The sequence below is a fragment of the Phoenix dactylifera genome, chromosome 2, assembly GCF_009389715.1.
Source record: "Phoenix dactylifera cultivar Barhee BC4 chromosome 2, palm_55x_up_171113_PBpolish2nd_filt_p, whole genome shotgun sequence".
NCBI lineage: Eukaryota > Viridiplantae > Streptophyta > Magnoliopsida > Arecales > Arecaceae > Phoenix > Phoenix dactylifera.
In genome coordinates this window covers 13,570,268-13,590,378 of record NC_052393.1, presented here as the reverse complement: position 1 = coordinate 13,590,378, position 20,111 = coordinate 13,570,268, and the positions used below count along the sequence as shown (strand labels likewise).

The following is a 20,111-nucleotide window of genomic DNA, read 5'->3' as shown; positions in this document are numbered from 1 at the left end:
GTTAATAGGGGGACAACTGGATTGGACTCACTAAAGAATAATATTGTGATAATATGATAGGACTATCCTGGTCGCATGCGACATACTCCATGCACACATACACAAAAAATGAAAAAGCTTAATAGCATGAAAAAATTATTCATCTATTTCCTAGTCTAAATACTAGTGAAAGGATACATGTGATCTCAATTGATTTAAAGACTTTTTATTATAAATGAATAGATAACAACACAATCACTCTTCTTGGTGCAGTTGCTTCAAATTTTTTTCTTATTATGTAAGCAAGACCCAACCAAAAGCCTATGAATACCCAGAAAATATAATATTTATAGGAGAGACGCTATTATTCATAGTTCTTCAAGTAAACCTTTTCTGGCTTTCATTTCATGCAATGTCTTGTATAATTTTGTGGAGGTAATGATCCATTGGAATACTTGATAAAATCACAGCTGTCAAGATCATATCCCTTACCTAAACAGAAAATCAAATTAAAAAGTGTGAAATAAAGATTATATGCTTTTTATCTATAAATTTTAATGTTATTATCTCCATATTAAATTATATTATAAAGATATTTTCACCATATTATATATCATGGTTATTTAGGGATATTAACTAAGTTTGTAATGCTTAGCTATTTCATCGATCTATAGTTTTTATGTGTACATTAGCAATGCATTTCTTGTCTTTCATGATTTTTCCCAATGAGATCTCAGAACAATAGATGTACTTAACATGCAGCAAAAGTATGTATTGCTGATAATAGCTCAAGAATAAAGTTTGTTATAATGAGTCTTTACCTTTTCATATGGTTCAACTCATGGTCTCATAGCTTAGTAATTAAAATATAGCATCATTCATTTGGAAAACCAAAAAATAATAGACACTTTAAATTCTAGCTTTTTGTTAAATAAATTCCAATTTATTGGGCAGCATTAAGAGAGGTGTTATCCTAAATATGCTAACAAGTTATGGTGGTCCCCTAACTGCAGTTCTTCTGGTGCCAAAGAGTCTCTTGTGTACAGTTATGGGAGAAGCTTCAATGGATTTGCTGCTAGGTTGACTGACAAAGAAGCTACAAGGATTCAGGGTAAGAATTACTAAGCAATAAGACATGCATCATTTGATTAGGTTAAATGTTCTCGTTCCCTTACTCATTTCTATATGTGACCGCAGAGATGGATGGAGTGGTCTCTGTTCTTCCAAATACCATAATCAAGCTTCATACCACGAAGTCATGGGATTTCATGGGTCTTACGCTTGGTGGAACTGTACGCTTTCCTAGTGAAGGAGATGTCATCGTTGGACTGCTTGACACAGGTATATATTGACGTAATTTGCTTGGCCGCACCACACACTGGCTCTGCCCTCCCGGTTACTTAAATTCAATCAAAATATCATTTCAGCAGCCAATAACAAACAAACATCACTCCAATCTAAATACATGATTAAAGTATATCAAACATACCATATCCCTCGTTGTATCAAACGTTATATCCAATCTTTCTTCCATCACAAAAAAAAAGGATCATCTGCACCTTTCTGGTTCAATACTTCGCCGCATCTTACAGCTTCCATCTATGTTAACATGAGTTCTCCTCTCTTTTGCACTCTGTGGTGCTAAGCAAAGCAGTCATCAATATCTTGTGCCTTTGCCACCTTAATCTTTCCCTAACGATTCGTTGTGAGGTGATTCATGGACCCATTCCTCATATGCACCTATTTTTCTTCCATCTTCAATCCTTTCTTCATGATGGCCATTTTATGCACTTGGATCCTTTTTCATCTCCTAAAATTCTAATCCATACATCCCACCACGTAGATCTAGGAATTTAATCTGAAGATCATGCATCTGAATTTTCAGGAATTTGGCCGGAGTCTGATAGTTTCAGTGATAAGGACATGGGTCCCCCACCTGCCAAATGGAAAGGGATCTGTCAAGGCTCAAACTTCACTTGCAACAAGTAATCCCTCTTTCTTCTCTGTCCATTGTTAAGAGGCAGAAAATATGACCCTAGGTGCAAGCATCTAACCACTTCATTACTTCTGAACGATTCCCTGCAACAGCAAGATCATTGGAGGAAGGTACTACAATAGTGAAGGTATCTACGCCAGCACGGACTTCAAATCCCCGAGAGACTCTGAGGGACATGGCACACACACTTCCTCCACTGCTGCAGGAGCACTGGTGCCCGACACTAGCTACTTTGGCCTGGCATTTGGCACTGCAAGAGGTGGAGTACCAAAAGCAAGGATTGCAATGTACAAAGTGTGCTGGAGCTTTGGATGTGCATCAGCTGACATCTTGGCTGCATTTGATGATGCCATTGCTGATGGAGTTGACATACTGTCCGTCTCCCTCGGAGGACCCCCTCGTCCTTTCTTCCGCGATCCCATAGCCATCGGGTCGTTCCATGCGATGAAGAATGGCATCTTAACAGCCAATTCTGCAGGCAATTCTGGTCCTGACCCACGAACAGTGACTAATGTCGCTCCTTGGACAATCACTGTTGCCGCGAGCTCCATCGACAGGAAATTTATAGCCAAAGTTGCCCTCGGCAATGGACAGATCTTCATTGTGAGTACTGGATCCTATTTTATAGATTTAAAATCTAAAAGTTACTAGCTTATCTTGCTTAATATGCTCCCAACATGTAGGGAAACTCCATTAATCGATTCGCGCTCGTGGGCACATATTCATTGATATATGGGGGAGGTGCTCCAAACATCTCAGCAGGTGCATCAGGTGATATCTCCAAGTATTGCTTTCCTGGTAGTCTGAATTCCTACAAAACAGAGCACAAGATAGTGCTTTGCGACAGCATTTCGGATGGTTCTGGTGTCTTGATGGCCCATGGTCTTGGAGTCATCATGAGCGACTCGGAGTACTCCGACTTGGCCTTCTCTTACCCATTACCTGCAACTGTGATCAGCGTAGAAGATGGTGCGCAAATATTGGCATACATCCAGTCCACTAGGTACGTAAGAGGATTGCAGCAAATCAATGATCTCATTTTCTCTGATGCTAATTAGCTGCTCCTGTTTTACTGAACACACGAGCTCAATCCCATGTCAGCAATCCTTTTGCAACAATCTTGATGGGCGAGACAATTGAAGATGTCATGGCTCCAACTGTGGTCTCGTTCTCATCTAGAGGACCCAATACAGTCGTCCCCGACATGCTCAAGGTACCACCCGTTCCTTGCTTCATTTGAATTCATTCCTCTATCCCCATTAGTACTGTCATGAGATTCTGAATAACTGGCAATATCGACAGCCCGATCTGACTGCACCTGGCGTAGATATTCTCGCTGCCTGGTCTCCGGTGGCGCCACCTTCGGTCTCCGAAGACGACCCACTGAGAGTGAAGTATAATGTGATCTCCGGCACGTCCATGTCTTGTCCTCACGTTAGCGGCGCTGCTGCCTACATCAAATCGGCACACCCCGGGTGGTCGCCTGCTGCCATCAAGTCTGCTCTCATGACAACTGGTAAAGCAAACGGGATCAAGAAAATGGAGCTTTTCTTTGCGTTTCATAAGTTCGATTTCACCTGAAGATGACTAATATCATGGTTTGCAGCGACTGTCATGGATCCAAGGAAGAACGCAGATGCCGAGTTTGCCTACGGCGCAGGCCAGATCGACCCGAGAAAGGCTCTGACTCCAGGATTGATCTTTGATGCATCCGAGAAAGATTACGTCGACTTCCTCTGCAAGCAGGGCTACAACACGAGCACTCTTAGGCTGGTCACCGGTGACTCGAGCACTTGCCCGAACACCACCACCATCGGGAATGCATGGGGCCTCAACTACCCATCCTTTGCGCTATCTGTGATTGATGGGCAGAGAATTCTAGGGGTCTTTCCTCGGACGGTGACCAACGTGGGAGCGCCGAACTCGACGTACTACGCCTCTTGGGCTGCGCCATATCCTTTGACGGTCAGCGTCACCCCTTCGCTCCTTTCCTTCTCTTCTGTTGGGGAGACGAAGTCCTTTACCGTTACGGTCCGTGGTGGAGCTATATCGCAGCAATTCATTTCTGGGTACATCGTATGGAGGGATGCGACGCATACCGTGAGGATGCCGCTCGTGGTGTACACAACGCTTCCTCCTGATGATGATGAACCGATGGCTGCTCGCGTGCGACGATCGTTTGACGGCTCCTCCAGGCACCACAATAATGGGATCCTTGGTGCCAATTAATTAATTGACAACATCCCTACTGTTACTTCTCTGCTTAATATCATCTGTGCTCAGTAATAAGATTGCCTGTGAGAGTGCCACTGGCAACAGAGAGTGAATCTATTCTGCAATTATTCAGTTGCATGGGAAAGAAGAATTACATGCATGTTCGATGCAATAAAACTTATATAATCTCTTTTCATTACGTCTTTTTTTTGGAAAAAACAGCAGGGTTTTGCTGCTAAAGCATTTCATTGCATGATCAAATAATACGGATTAAAGGAGGGTTCAAGACCCTGGAATCCAAAATAAATTTGAGGAAGGCGACCACACAAGTCGTCATAAATGAAATGGATAGAAGAGAGAGAGAGAGAGAGAGATAAGACAAGATAGAGGAGAAGGATATCTAAAGTACTTTTGAACTGAACTGCAATGCATCATCGAGAGTCATCGCCTCTCTTTAAGCACTCGTGCTGGGCTTGTAAAGAAAAAAAAGGGAGGATACGTGCGTTCTCATCTGATTAAAGACTTTTTACTATAAATGAGTAGATAACAGCACATTCACTCATTTTGGTGCAGTTGCTTAATTTAAATATTTTCTTATTCTTTGATAAAGGAAAGCAGCACGTAACCAAAAGCCTATAATTATAGAGAAAATATAATATCTATCTGCGGGGCCGCTAAACAAAGACGGAGTCATGGTACGGAGTTCGTGCAGAGATGCTATTATTCACAGTTGTTCGAGCAAACCTTACTTGGCTCTAGTTTCATGCAATATTTCGTGGAGTTGTCTCAATTCATAATTTGTAGAGACAATGATCCATGGGAACACTTGATAAAACTACAGCTGCCAGAATATGCCTTAAATAAATGGAAAACCAAAAAGCAAGAAATCCGGTTTGCAAAATTTTTAGTAAAATTATTGATAGACCTCTCTAGGTTTGGATCATTTACAGTTAGATCCCAAAAGTTTAAAAGTGCCAACTAGCGACCAAAACTTCAAATTCATTATAATGTGGCCCAGCCGTCTGTCTCTGTTATAAAACATCACAATGTGAGGATCATTTGACAACTAAACTTTTGTAAAGCTTCAAAACTGCCCTTCCCACTAATCTAGCAGAGGGCTCTTATTTTGGCATGAATTGAAAAATAGTGCTTTTAGCTCTGTATAGGTAGATGAATGACTAAGGATGGAGTGCTTTGAGATCTATATCAACGAATAGATGGTAGAGGATGGAATGCTTTGAGATTTGTATATGTATATGGATGATAGAGGATAGACTTTTTTGAGATCTGTGTAGGCGAACGAATGATAGAGGATGGAATGCTTTGAGATTTATGCAGGCAGCCGAATAATAGAAGATGGAGTGTTTTGAAATGTGTGCATGTGGATGGATGATGGAGCGCTTTGAGATATGTGCATGTGGATGGATGCAGAGGATGAAGCTCTTTAAAATCTGTGCAAATAGAGGATAGAGGGCTTTAAAATGTGCAATCAGATGGATGATAGAGGATGAAGCACTTTAAAATTTGTGTAAGCAAATGAATGACAAATGAAATGCTTCGAGATCTATCTAAGTGGATGAATGAGAGAGGATGAAATGTTTTGATCTATGCAAGCGGATGGATGATAGATGTGCAGTGCTTTGAGATCTATGCAGTTGGATGCATGAGGGAACAGAGTGCTTTAAATCTGTGCAAGTTGATGAAACATCGAGGATGGAGCACTTTGAGATCACGTGAAAGTCACAATCCAACCTCTCCGAATCAAGAATATTTTGCTCTTTTTCTTAGTCTATTAACGATATCAGATCCAAATAGACAGCTGAGCTACATTGCAAAGAAAATAATGTTTTGGTAGCTAATTGAAACTTTTAAACTTTTGGAATGCAAATGTAACTGGCTCAAACTCGAAGAGATGTCTCAATAATTTTTGTTAACTTTTATCTATAAATTTTAATATTATCATCATGGTTATTTAGTGATACATTCCTTGTCTTTCATGATTTTCTCAATAAGATCTTAGAGCAACAGATGTGCTTGATATGTATCAAAAATATGTATTGCCGATAATAACTCAAGAATGTTCATTCAAAAAAGAAGGATAATAGCTCAAGAACAAAATTTATTGTAATGGGTCTTTAACTACTTATATGGTTCGACTCATGGTCTCATAGTCTACTTAAAATCCAGCATCAATTGTTAAGAAAATTGAAAAATAGCACACACTTTAAATTCCATTTTTTTTTGTTAAGTAAATTTTAACTTATTGGTAGCATTAAGAGTATTGTTAACCGAAATATGCCTTGCGCCTCGTAGAGCCGGTCCAGCATGCCGCTGACAACACAGTCTGGCCGCCGATCAGAAACTTCGGGCCGGACGCCTTCCCAGTCGAGCTATTTGTCGCGAGCCCCATGACGAGATGCTGGCGGAGAATGGAATCTTGAAGAGAAAGTCGAGCGAGCACGTAAAAAACAGAGGCTTGTAATTTATTTATTTATTGGTATAACAGCAGCTCACATCCGGCAAGTGTGATTCGGCCAACAAAGTTAGAAAATAAAATACTATATAAATTTTCAGACAGTGAATTTGTAGCTGTCACGTGATATTTTTGCTCCAAGTTGCTATTTTGTTTTGGTCGTACGGTGAATTTAGATTGAGAGTGGACGTGGCGACTGGCAGAGGAGACATGTCATTAGAGTTGGACAAACAGAGTTGACCGAGTATTACTTGGATAAAGCTAGCATATAATAACATATAATTTGTACCAAAAAAAATATATAATAACTTATAATGAAAAGTAACTAATAAGCTATAATAAATTGATTGTTTTGATATTATTATTTAAGCTATTCCTGAAATGTAATATAATAATATAAAAAATTATAGTGAATAGAATTTTTTTTGAGAGAAATAGTAAATAAAAATTTCAATAGTCAAATTTCTATTACATTACATATTAAATAATAAATTTAAATAATTTTTAATTATAATATACACTAATTGATTGATAATATACTTGTGCCGGCAATAGAAGAGATGTGATTACAATTTGAATAAAAAGAGTTGATGATTAGAAAATTAGTTATAAATTTGGTTAGCCTGATTTGTTACTTAGATAAAACTAGCATATAATAAATTATAATAGACATTATATAATATTTATTGTTTTGATATTATTATTATTGAAGTTATTTTTGAAATGCAATATAGCAATATAATATATTATTATAAATAAAAAAATTTCATAGCCAAATTTTTGTTGTATATTAAGCATTGAATTTTAATGATTATGATATTATAATATGCATGAATTGATCGATGATATATCTTTATTTTTGTCTTTTACATGATCCCATAAATAGATAAATACAATATAAGGAGACATTTGACTAGAGTTTGGACAAAGGGAGTTGCTAGTCAGTTGTCCTAATACTATTATTTGGATAAAACTAGCATAAAATAAATTATAATGGAAAGCATATAACAAACTATATTAAACATCTGTTTTGATATTATTATTATTATTGTTATTTCAACTGCATTTGAAATTCAAAATATCAATATAATATATTATAATAAATAAAAAGTTTTAATAGCAAAATTTCTGTTACATGTTAAGTAACAAACTTTCACAATTGCCAACTTATGATATGCATGAATTAATTGATGATATACTCTTTATTTGTGTCTTTTTTTAATATGATATAACAAATAGATTAACACATAAAAGGAAGATTTATGAACTTTCTTATTCCACCGCCCCCTACCCTTCTCCTTTTTTTTTCCTTTCGTATATGAAAAGTGGGTAATCCCTTATTGTAGTGTCTTATTAAGCAAAGCTAAAATGATCACAGAGAAATCAGTTGTCCATCTTTGATGATCATCATCAATACTTTTCCTATTCATCAAATAGCTAGTTATTTGATTGCCTTCATAAATGAAAAGCTGATTATGAAATATTGCTCCTTTTTATTCTCTGCATGCCCTTCCTATCTATTGGCCTTGTCTTTATAAGTCCCGATCAAGTCATCATCCTATAATATCCAATATACCTAACTTGTCTACTTCTCATTGTCAAGCAACCAACCTTCCATTCCCCTCCTTTCCTTCTCCTTCCCCTGTACACATATTCAATTTGGCAATTAGAGTGGACCTGTAGATACCTATTAAAGCTAATAAAAGAAATACAAATTAAATTATGTATAATCTAATTGATTATTTGTAATCCCGATAAAATGGCTCTAAATTTTATTTGGATATAGAGAGCCAAACAATTGGTTTTGCAATTAATATGAGAAAAAAACCAAGATGGATAGTTCAAATATCCAAAAAAAGGAGAGTTCAGAGAAATAAGGGGGCACAAGAAAGACTTATAAAGAACTAGAGAGGGATGGGTTCGTGGATAGAGATCCTTGGTTATGGAGGCACGATGGAGGAGGGTGTGGAGGTGATGGGATTTAATAGGAGACTGATGGGGACATCAGAGCCCTTCATCTAGATGATCCTGAGCCCTCGGATTGAGTCAGACCCGTTTATTTGCATATTTATTTTATTTATTTTATTTCTGGGTTTATTTGTATTTTAGGGCTTATTTGTGTTACTTATGGGCTTATTAGGAGTTATTTTTGTGTAAGGGGGTTTTATGTTAATTGTGTTTATTTGGCCCTATATATAGGGGACTACTTTCATGATTAGGATTTTAATGAATGATTAAGAATTTCTTTTTCTCACATTTTATTTTTCTTCTTCCTCCTCCTCCCCTTCTCTTCTTCCTGCGTCCCTAGAACCTCTTCTTCCTTTTTTCTCTCTTGTTCTTCCTTCTTCTCCTCTTTCCCAGCATTTGTGCTACATCAGCTTGGTATCAGAGCAAGGCTGGCTTTGCTCCTGCTGCCAAGGCCACGATCCAGCTCTTCCCCTTCTCTCTCACTCTCGATTTTCAACAGATAAAAAAAAAGAGGAAAATCCATGCGGTTGCTTCTTCCACTACCCGTCACCCCACAGCAGCCCGAGACAAGGAAAGCCATGTCTTCGTCGGTCTCCCCGCCACCAACAATCGGAACAGGCCCCCACCCTCTCTCCAGCAGTTCTGTTCATCAGAAAAAAAAGAAAAAAAACAAAAAAAGAAACCTCTGCGACGGGATCCTCCACCGCCCGTCACACCCGCGACCACCATCACTCCCGCTCGCCGCCGCTGGCTACCTTCGGCCACCACCTCGAAGTGAGGTCAGGTCCCCATCCTCCCTCTCGGTTGTCACAGAGAACAGAGGAAGGGCCTCGCCGGAAGATTTCCCTTTCTGCCCGTAGCCGTTTCTGCGCCAACTGCCGCCCCAACTCGCAGCGCCACCAATTCGCCACCAGAGATCGTCGCGTCCCCACGAGAGCGCCGCCGCCCCGAGGGTCTCGCGTCTGCCACTAACCGTCGGCGTCGGGTCCACAGAGGGGACCGCCGCCAACCTTCGCCGCAGGCCACGAAGCCGTGGCCGTGATCTCGCTGCCGTCGCAGGTCGCGGAGTCGCCGTCGTGATCCCTGCCTCGGCCTGCAGCCGCCCCCGCGAAGATCGGCGTCCTTCCGAACTATCGGGAGGTTGAAGAAGGAATCAGAGTAACGGGTAAGTTCTCAGCCCGATAACCCGCAACCCGGTAACCTGAATCCCCCCAAAAAAAAGCTCCGCACGTGACCGCACGTGCGTGCAAAAAAAAAAAGAAAAAAAAGGAAAAAAAAGGGTACTTGTTCATCTTCCTCATCGTGACCACCCTCGCCACCGCCTTCGTCCGCCGCCGCCGCCCACCTCACCGCCTTGCCGCCGAGCTCCGCCATCCTCCTTCCCTTCTGCTGCTCACTTTTTTGTTTCACCGCGGCCGTCCACAGCGCCGCCCGTCCTTGCCGCGACCGCCGTCGCCGCTCCACCGCAGCGCCGCCTTCGTCTTGCCGCCCTCGCAACCGCCGGTTCGAGTTTTTTTTTTCCACCACGCCGCTCCGCCTAGCTGCCTTCACCACCCCCACCGCTTCTTCTCCGATCGCACGCCGCCCACTGTTGCCTCCACCTCGCCGCCACCTTCCGAACTCCCATCGCCGTCCCCTCCACCAAAGCCCCTCGCCGCCTCCGGCTTCCCCTCCGTTTGCCGCTGCACTAGACTGCCGCCACCCGCCTGCCGCTTCCTCTGCCGGCCGTCCCCATCCCGAACCCCTGTCGCCTTCCGCCGCCCCTCTTCCCGTCAAACCCCTTCCTATCGGGCTGATCCCACGTGCCTCCCACCCACCTTCTAAAGCCAACACAGGCCGACCTCAGGCCCACACAGCAGGAGCCTGCCCCGACTCTCTCTCACGAGCCCAAGTCAGCAGGCCGAGCCACTGCAGAGCCCCTTTCAACGAGCCTTTTCTTCTCCAGGGGCCACACCACCCCTCCCTCCTCCCTTTTCAAGCCCATCAGCTACACTTCGCTCCTGATCGTTGCCCCAACCCTCGAGCGCACCATTCTGGTCGTCTGCTTTCCGACAGGTGATAGGTTTCTACTTTTTCTGGCTTGTTCATTTAATTATGTTCTAGTTCTCTTGTATGATAGCTACATTTTGAAAATTTATATTGCTGTCACAATTCAGAACATTGAACTTTTCACTTCCGAACCCGCCCTTTTATCCATTAAATCTTGATATTAAATTAGCACACCTTAGTAACAGGACGTTTCTCAATATTATTCGATCAGATTACTTTAGGATCAGAATAACTGTACTACTTGATTGCAATCTAATTTCTTAAATTGAATAATCTTAATCCTTAATTCTGAATAACCGAAGTAAAAAAAATCAGCAACATTTAAATTTTAAGTTATTCTTGTGAAAACTTGCTGATTTCTGAAATCATAATAGATTGCATTAATAGGTTGTCCTGCATCAAATTTGGTCCTGCATCATATTTATTAGGGTTTCATTAGTGACACTGCATTTCGCATTATCACCCAGTGTCATCATTGCAAGCCAACCTGTAGTGATATGGAGTACTATCTCAATCAACCTAAAATCCCTGTAGCTACCATGAATTCCGATATTTTGAGATCTATCATAGAACAGATCGTTGCCATGCGGGCTGGATACAAGGAATTCACACAAGAGATCCGTGAGCTCATGCAGAATTCTAGGACCTCTACACCGCCAACCCCACCTGTAATTCTTCCCCATTTTTTTGGGCACCAAACCCAATGCTCAAGGTGTCAACAATTCGACCACATAGCATCCCAATGTTCCATTAGAATCTACCTGATTACTGAACCAGACGTTAGGAGCCAAGAGGTCGAATATGTCGAAGAAGTCTATGAACCAAATATAGAAGACTATGAAGAAGACTTTGAAGACGAACCTACAGAATTAGACTTTGTCCAAAATGATTTCCAAATGGAGACTACTGATCTAAGTACAACCAAGCCACTTCACATCACTACTATCGAAGAGGTAGTGACAGATATTGAGAGCCAGTCACCTGAATTGTCACTTGTAGCTAAAGATACCCATATGGAGTACAATCTTGAACATTTCCCTATAGTAGTTTTCCTTCTAGAGGAGTTTAATGATGTAGTCCCTGATGATCTTCCGGATGCACTTTCTCCGATGCGTGATATCCAACATGCAATTGATCTAGTTTTCGGAGTATATCTGCCCAACCTTCCACACCATAGGCTCAACCCAAATGCATATACTAGGACCTGGGATTTAATATTACCGATAGTTGAGTTTGTATGTAATAGTTTGGTTAACAAGTCCATAGGTATGGATCCATTCGAAGTGGTGCATGATTACAAACCTAGGCAACCCATAGACCTGTTTTTCATGTCTCATCAGTATAGAGTCTTTGAGTCTGCACAATCAATTGCATCACATCCACATTCATTGCATCAAGAAGTTAGCAATTGTACTCATTTTAATAACTTAAAATATAAATTCCTTGCTGATTTACACAGACGTTATAAAGAGTTAAGTAAAAAAGATTACGTCATGATAAGAATCAGGCTTGAACGATTTTCTTCAGATACGTTTAAGAAATTACAAATTTGTAGTGTGGAACCGTTCAAAATCTTAAACAAAATCAATTCGAATGCATATATTGTGAATCTTCCTGATGACTATGGGATTAGTGCGACATTTAATATTGAAGATTTAGTCCCATACAAAAAGACAATATTCATGCCTTCTAACCCCTTTATTGATATACCTGCCCATGTTGGACACCCTGATCTATTACCTGCTGTTGAGCCACCACTTCCCAAATTTCATGCACACAGAGAACAAATAGAACATATATTGGATGAGCAGGTTATTTCAACCAGGAACGGTGGTTACCAACGTTACCTTGTTCGGTGGAAAGGTTGACCAAAGTCTGATGTGACGTGAATTTCCAGAGCACAGTTGCAGCGCCTTGATCCCGATCTTCTGGAGCAGTACGACAGCCGGTCAGACCTGTACTCGACGGAGTCGAGTTTTTCTCACCCGGGAGGAGTTGATGGGGACATCAGAGCCCTTCATCTAGATGATCCTGAGCCCCTAGATTGAGTCAGACCCGCTTATTTGCATATTTATTTTAGTTATTTTATTTCTGGGTTCATTTACATTTTAGGGCTTATTTGTGTTACTTGTGGGCTTATTAGGAGTTATTTTTGTGTAAGGGGGTTTTATGTTAATTGTGTTTATTTGGCCCTATATATAGGGGACTACTTTCATGATTAGAGTTTTAATGAATGATTAAGAATTTTTTTTTCCCACATCTTATTCTTCTTCTTCCTCCTCCTCCCTTCTCTTCTTCCTGCGTCCCTAGAACCTCTTCTTCCTTCTCCTTCTCTTGTTCTTCCTTCTTCTTCTCTTTCCCCGCATTTGTGCTACATCAGAGACGAAAAGATCTCAAAGGGTATTGGTGAAAAAAAATATATAAAAAAGGTATTCCAGCCAATGTTTTTTTATGATAATTTAATCTTTAGTCCCTGGCCCCTCTTTTTGTACAGTAGTAAATTCGTATAGAATCAATGCCACATATATATACGAGGGACTATTTGTTAAATGGAACTTATTACAGGGGTTCTCACCATATCTTACTAGCAGCAACACTCTCCCATCTGCACACAGGCTGCCAAGGTTCATCATACAAGCAGATTTATAGTCTAAAGACAAAATTCAATTGATCTATTGAGAAAACTTCTATTTTCAGATTTTTTAAATGCACAGGGAAAAGCATGTTGCAAAAGCTTGGGGGAGGGAGGGGATGGTGTTCCTAACTTTAATTTCGCAGAGCTGAAATACTAGCAATGACCAAATCAGGCTGCCAGTATTTTGGTATATAATTATCTATTTATTTGTTTATCCTATCAAACGATTGTTTAGATTTCATTGCTCTGACTGGAAATTGTTCATACCGTAGCATCATTTCAAAGTTCATTTGAGTATCTATCAGATGTTGCTTGCCCAAGCTGCTTGAATCTCGAATGATGTGGTCATTACTGATGAACTTTAGCCTGTACGCCTCAAAATCTTCTTTTCTTGTTTGATTGATGGACCAAAATGTCATCTACTAGAAATTTTGGAATAGTTTAGACTTGGTCTCCTATTTGAAATTGATTGTTACACTGCTGCTGAAATTGATGGAAAGCAACTTCGGATAGAAAAGAGCCTACTATGACCAGTGAAGAAAACAATTTCTGCCGAGATTTCCACTGGACTTTGAGAAAAAAGAGTCATAGTTCTGAACTCAGAAAACCATACTCAAAATCCAGAAGCACCATTAACCTTTTAATTTTATTCTTTAAAATCATGAAGACAACGTTGTTTTTCCTATCCACATATCACATATGTGAAATACAAACACAACTGTCGGTAGTAAGCTTCGTAACATTACTACAGAGGTTCTTTTATTCAGTGATGTGGTAGCCGCTGAACAGTGATGTGGTCAACCCAAGGTCCCAAGAACAGAGTTTAGCGTCGACCGTTGACCAGATCGTCGGCCTCCTTCCGAAAAAAAAATAGATCGTTCACTTTGGAAAGCCCATCCATACTTCCTCCTTTTCCTTTCGTTGCCAGGCTCATGGACAGTCGGCACTGCAGCGGAGCTATCAACCAACTGTCCACAAACTCATCACGCAGAACATGACAACAAAAAACGCAAAGAACTCAATTTACAACGTAGCTTAAAAACCTTGGAAACTCAAATCCTCCGTCTGTTTGCTAGTTCTCATCTCAAATATGATGAGGAAGTAAGAGTCAATGACTGAAAAAGGAACGAATTGGAGAGGACAACGAGAAGAGGTTTGATACTGGCGATTGTTCTCATCTATTTGGTGGCGGAGGTTGCCAAGTGATGCTCATTATCTAGTTTGTCAACGGAGAGGGCAAAGAGTCATTGATTGGAAGACGTGAATGGGCTGGCTTATAAATAGCTCAGATCTCCATGCCAATGGGGCATCTGTGGTTGAATCGAATCTGTTCAGGGAAGCGTTCCGAGTGTTTTAGGACTCCTATCAATGGCCACGAAGCCATTTTTCCTTCTTTATACGCTTGTAGTTGCATCCTTTCTGATATGTTGTCATTGCACTGAGGAAAGAAAGGTAATCTTTTTTTTTTTTTTTTGGTATTTCTCTTTCCCTATTTTCAGTATGAGTTCGCAAGGAGTTTTTTAATTTATTAACTGAGCTGGGTGCAGGTCCACATTGTGTACATGGGGGAAAAGCCTAAGGGTGGGTTTGCTGCCAAGTCAATGCATCACTCCATCCTAGAAGCTGCCCTTGGAAGGTCACTACATATAGTTTGGCTAGTTGTAGTTATCCAATAGTCTGTGCTGATAAGAAATTAGCTTGCAAGGTTACATTGCGCCAAATTGTTTTTAAATTGGTTCAAATATCCCAAACATATTCCTAAAAAGTTATGAAGCTTGTTCATCCCTTCTACTAGTTAAAAACCGTACATGTTAATAGGGGGACAACTGGATTGGACTCACTAAAGAATAATATTGTGATAATATGATAGGACTATCCTGGTCGCATGCGACATACTCCATGCACACATACACAAAAAATGAAAAAGCTTAATAGCATGAAAAAATTATTCATCTATTTCCTAGTCTAAATACTAGTGAAAGGATACATGTGATCTCAATTGATTTAAAGACTTTTTATTATAAATGAATAGATAACAACACAATCACTCTTCTTGGTGCAGTTGCTTCAAATTTTTTTCTTATTATGTAAGCAAGACCCAACCAAAAGCCTATAAATACCCAGAAAATATAATATTTATAGGAGAGACGCTATTATTCATAGTTCTTCAAGTAAACCTTTTCTGGCTTTCATTTCATGCAATGTCTTGTATAATTTTGTGGAGGTAATGATCCATTGGAATACTTGATAAAATCACAGCTGTCAAGATCATATCCCTTACCTAAACAGAAAATCAAATTAAAAAGTGTGAAATAAAGATTATATGCTTTTTATCTATAAATTTTAATGTTATTATCTCCATATTAAATTATATTATAAAGATATTTTCACCATATTATATATCATGGTTATTCAGGGATATTAACTAAGTTTGTAATGCTTAGCTATTTCATCGATCTATAGTTTTTATGTGTACATTAGCAATGCATTTCTTGTCTTTCATGATTTTTCCCAATGAGATCTCAGAACAATAGATGTACTTAACATGTAGCAAAAGTATGTATTGCTGATAATAGCTCAAGAATAAAGTTTGTTATAATGAGTCTTTACCTTTTCATATGGTTCAACTCATGGTCTCATAGCTTAGTAATTAAAATATAGCATCATTCATTTGGAAAACCAAAAAATAATAGACACTTTAAATTCTAGCTTTTTGTTAAATAAATTCCAATTTATTGGGCAGCATTAAGAGAGGTGTTATCCTAAATATGCTAACAAGTTATGGTGGTCCCCTAACTGCAGTTCTTCTGGTGCCAAAGAGTCTCTTGTGTACAGTTATGGGAGAAGCTTCAATGGATTTGCTGCTAGGTTGACTGACAAAGAAGCTACAAGGATTCGGGGTAAGAATTACTAAGCAATAAGACATGCATCATTTGATTAGGTTAAATGTTCTCGTTCCCTTACTCATTTCTATATGTGACCGCAGAGATGGATGGAGTGGTCTCTGTTCTTCCAAATACCATAATCAAGCTTCATACCACGAAGTCATGGGATTTCATGGGTCTTACGCTTGGTGGAACTGTACGCTTTCCTAGTGAAGGAGATGTCATCGTTGGACTGCTTGACACAGGTATATATTGACGTAATTTGCTTGGCCGCACCACACACTGGCTCTGCCCTCCCGGTTACTTAAATTCAATCAAAATATCATTTCAGCAGCCAATAACAAACAAACATCACTCCAATCTAAATACATGATTAAAGTATATCAAACATACCATATCGCTCGTTGTATCAAACGTTATATCCAATCTTTCTTCCATCACAAAAAAAAAAGGATCATCTGCACCTTTCTGGTTCAATACTTCGCCGCATCTTACAGCTTCCATCTATGTTAACATGAGTTCTCCTCTCTTTTGCACTCTGTGGTGCTAAGCAAAACAGTCATCAATATCTTGTGCCTTTGCCACCTTAATCTTTCCCTAACGATTCGTTGTGAGGTGATTCATGGACCCATTCCTCATATGCACCTATTTTTCTTCCATCTTCAATCCTTTCTTCATGATGGCCATTTTATGCACTTGGATCCTTTTTCATCTCCTAAAATTCTAATCCATACATCCCACCACGTAGATCTAGGAATTTAATCTGAAGATCATGCATCTGAATTTTCAGGAATTTGGCCGGAGTCTGATAGTTTCAGTGATAAGGACATGGGTCCCCCACCTGCCAAATGGAAAGGGATCTGTCAAGGCTCAAACTTCACTTGCAACAAGTAATCCCTCTTTCTTCTCTGTCCATTGTTAAGAGGCAGAAAATATGACCCTAGGTGCAAGCATCTAACCACTTCATTACTTCTGAACGATTCCCTGCAACAGCAAGATCATTGGAGGAAGGTACTACAATAGTGAAGGTATCTACGCCAGCACGGACTTCAAATCCCCGAGAGACTCTGAGGGACATGGCACACACACTTCCTCCACTGCTGCAGGAGCACTGGTGCCCGACACTAGCTACTTTGGCCTGGCATTTGGCACTGCAAGAGGTGGAGTACCAAAAGCAAGGATTGCAATGTACAAAGTGTGCTGGAGCTTTGGATGTGCATCAGCTGACATCTTGGCTGCATTTGATGATGCCATTGCTGATGGAGTTGACATACTGTCCGTCTCCCTCGGAGGACCCCCTCGTCCTTTCTTCGATGATCCCATAGCCATCGGGTCGTTCCATGCGATGAAGAATGGCATCTTAACAGCCAATTCTGCAGGCAATTCTGGTCCTGACCCACGAACAGTGACTAATGTCGCTCCTTGGACAATCACTGTTGCCGCGAGCTCCATCGACAGGAAATTTATAGCCAAAGTTGCCCTCGGCAATGGACAGATCTTCATTGTGAGTACTGGATCCTATTTTATAGATTTAAAATCTAAAAGTTACTAGCTTATCTTGCTTAATATGCTCCCAACATGTAGGGAAACTCCATTAATCGATTCGCGCTCGTGGGCACATATTCATTGATATATGGGGGAGGTGCTCCAAACATCTCAGCAGGTGCATCAGGTGATATCTCCAAGTATTGCTTTCCTGGTAGTCTGAATTCCTACAAAACAGAGCACAAGATAGTGCTTTGCGACAGCATTTCGGATGGTTCTGGTGTCTTGATGGCCCATGGTCTTGGAGTCATCATGAGCGACTCGGAGTACTCCGACTTGGCCTTCTCTTACCCATTACCTGCAACTGTGATCAGCGTAGAAGATGGTGCGCAAATATTGGCATACATCCAGTCCACTAGGTACGTAAGAGGATTGCAGCAAATCAATGATCTCATTTTCTCTGATGCTAATTAGCTGCTCCTGTTTTACTGAACACACGAGCTCAATCCCATGTCAGCAATCCTTTTGCAACAATCTTGATGGGCGAGACAATTGAAGATGTCATGGCTCCAACTGTGGTCTCGTTCTCATCTAGAGGACCCAATACAGTCGTCCCCGACATGCTCAAGGTACCACCCGTTCCTTGCTTCATTTGAATTCATTCCTCTATCCCCATTAGTACTGTCATGAGATTCTGAATAACTGGCAATATCGACAGCCCGATCTGACTGCACCTGGCGTAGATATTCTCGCTGCCTGGTCTCCGGTGGCGCCACCTTCGGTCTCCGAAGACGACCCACTGAGAGTGAAGTATAATGTGATCTCCGGCACGTCCATGTCTTGTCCTCACGTTAGCGGCGCTGCTGCCTACATCAAATCGGCACACCCCGGGTGGTCGCCTGCTGCCATCAAGTCTGCTCTCATGACAACTGGTAAAGCAAACGGGATCAAGAAAATGGAGCTTTTCTTTGCGTTTCATAAGTTCGATTTCACCTGAAGATGACTAATATCATGGTTTGCAGCGACTGTCATGGATCCAAGGAAGAACGCAGATGCCGAGTTTGCCTACGGCGCAGGCCAGATCGACCCGAGAAAGGCTCTGACTCCAGGATTGATCTTTGATGCATCCGAGAAAGATTACGTCGACTTCCTCTGCAAGCAGGGCTACAACACGAGCACTCTTAGGCTGGTCACCGGTGACTCGAGCACTTGCCCGAACACCACCACCATCGGGAATGCATGGGGCCTCAACTACCCATCCTTTGCGCTATCTGTGATTGATGGGCAGAGAATTCTAGGGGTCTTTCCTCGGACGGTGACCAACGTGGGAGCGCCGAACTCGACGTACTACGCCTCTTGGGCTGCGCCATATCCTTTGACGGTCAGCGTCACCCCTTCGCTCCTTTCCTTCTCTTCTGTTGGGGAGACGAAGTCCTTTACCGTTACGGTCCGTGGTGGAGCTATATCGCAGCAATTCATTTCTGGGTACATCGTATGGAGGGATGCGACGCATACCGTGAGGATGCCGCTCGTGGTGTACACAACGCTTCCTCCTGATGATGATGAACCGATGGCTGCTCGCGTGCGACGATCGTTTGACGGCTCCTCCAGGCACCACAATAATGGGATCCTTGGTGCCAATTAATTAATTGACAACATCCCTACTGTTACTTCTCTGCTTAATATCATCTGTGCTCAGTAATAAGATTGCCTGTGAGAGTGCCACTGGCAACAGAGAGTGAATCTATTCTGCAATTATTCAGTTGCATGGGAAAGAAGAATTACATGCATGTTCGATGCAATAAAACTTATATAATCTCTTTTCATTACGTCTTTTTTTTGGAAAAACAGCAGGGTTTTGCTGCTAAAGCATTTCATTGCATGATCAAATAATACGGATTAAAGGAGGGTTCAAGACCCTGGAATCCAAAATAAATTTGAGGAAGGCGACCACACAAGTCGTCATAAATGAAATGGATAGAAGAGAGAGAGAGAGAGAGAGATAAGACAAGATAGAGGAGAAGGATATCTAAAGTACTTTTGAACTGAACTGCAATGCATCATCGAGAGTCATCGCCTCTCTTTAAGCACTCGTGCTGGGCTTGTAAAGAAAAAAAAGGGAGGATACGTGCGTTCTCATCTGATTAAAGACTTTTTACTATAAATGAGTAGATAACAGCACATTCACTCATTTTGGTGCAGTTGCTTAATTTAAATATTTTCTTATTCTTTGATAAAGGAAAGCAGCACGTAACCAAAAGCCTATAATTATAGAGAAAATATAATATCTATCTGCGGGGCCGCTAAACAAAGACGGAGTCATGGTACGGAGTTCGTGCAGAGATGCTATTATTCACAGTTGTTCGAGCAAACCTTACTTGGCTCTAGTTTCATGCAATATTTCGTGGAGTTGTCTCAATTCATAAT

General features: G+C 40.9%; 2 protein-coding genes across 2 annotated transcripts in view; both read left to right on the top strand.

Moving 5' to 3' along the window:
- Positions 1 to 4,270, top strand: part of LOC103699310 (cucumisin-like) — a 4,709-nt gene extending 439 nt beyond the window's left edge. The window contains exons 3-10 of the mRNA XM_039123924.1: positions 993 to 1,090; positions 1,177 to 1,320; positions 1,865 to 1,964; positions 2,068 to 2,578; positions 2,659 to 2,978; positions 3,077 to 3,188; positions 3,278 to 3,491; positions 3,582 to 4,270. Of these exons, the coding sequence (XP_038979852.1) occupies positions 993 to 1,090; positions 1,177 to 1,320; positions 1,865 to 1,964; positions 2,068 to 2,578; positions 2,659 to 2,978; positions 3,077 to 3,188; positions 3,278 to 3,491; positions 3,582 to 4,204 (2,122 nt within the window). The 3' untranslated portion in view covers positions 4,205 to 4,270. The remainder of the gene's footprint in view (positions 1 to 992; positions 1,091 to 1,176; positions 1,321 to 1,864; positions 1,965 to 2,067; positions 2,579 to 2,658; positions 2,979 to 3,076; positions 3,189 to 3,277; positions 3,492 to 3,581) is intronic.
- Positions 4,271 to 14,682: 10,412 nt separating this feature from the next.
- Positions 14,683 to 19,395, top strand: LOC120109976 (cucumisin-like). The gene is made up of 10 exons (XM_039123923.1): positions 14,683 to 14,766; positions 14,862 to 14,950; positions 16,117 to 16,214; positions 16,301 to 16,444; positions 16,990 to 17,089; positions 17,193 to 17,703; positions 17,784 to 18,103; positions 18,202 to 18,313; positions 18,403 to 18,616; positions 18,707 to 19,395. The coding sequence occupies exons 1-10, from the start codon at positions 14,683 to 14,685 to the stop codon at positions 19,327 to 19,329; spliced, it is 2,295 nt and encodes a 764-aa protein (XP_038979851.1). The 3' UTR covers positions 19,330 to 19,395.
- The last annotated feature ends 716 nt before the right edge of the window (positions 19,396 to 20,111 follow it).

Coding starts and splice junctions, on each gene's coding strand:
- LOC120109976 (XM_039123923.1), top strand. CDS start 14,683: ATGGCCACGAAGCCATTTTTCCTTCTTTATACGCTTGTAGTTGCATCC. Junction 18,104..18,201: donor GCATACATCCAGTCCACTAG/GTACGTAAGAGG, acceptor ATCCCATGTCAG/CAATCCTTTTGCAACAATCT. Junction 18,314..18,402: donor TCGTCCCCGACATGCTCAAG/GTACCACCCGTT, acceptor CAATATCGACAG/CCCGATCTGACTGCACCTGG.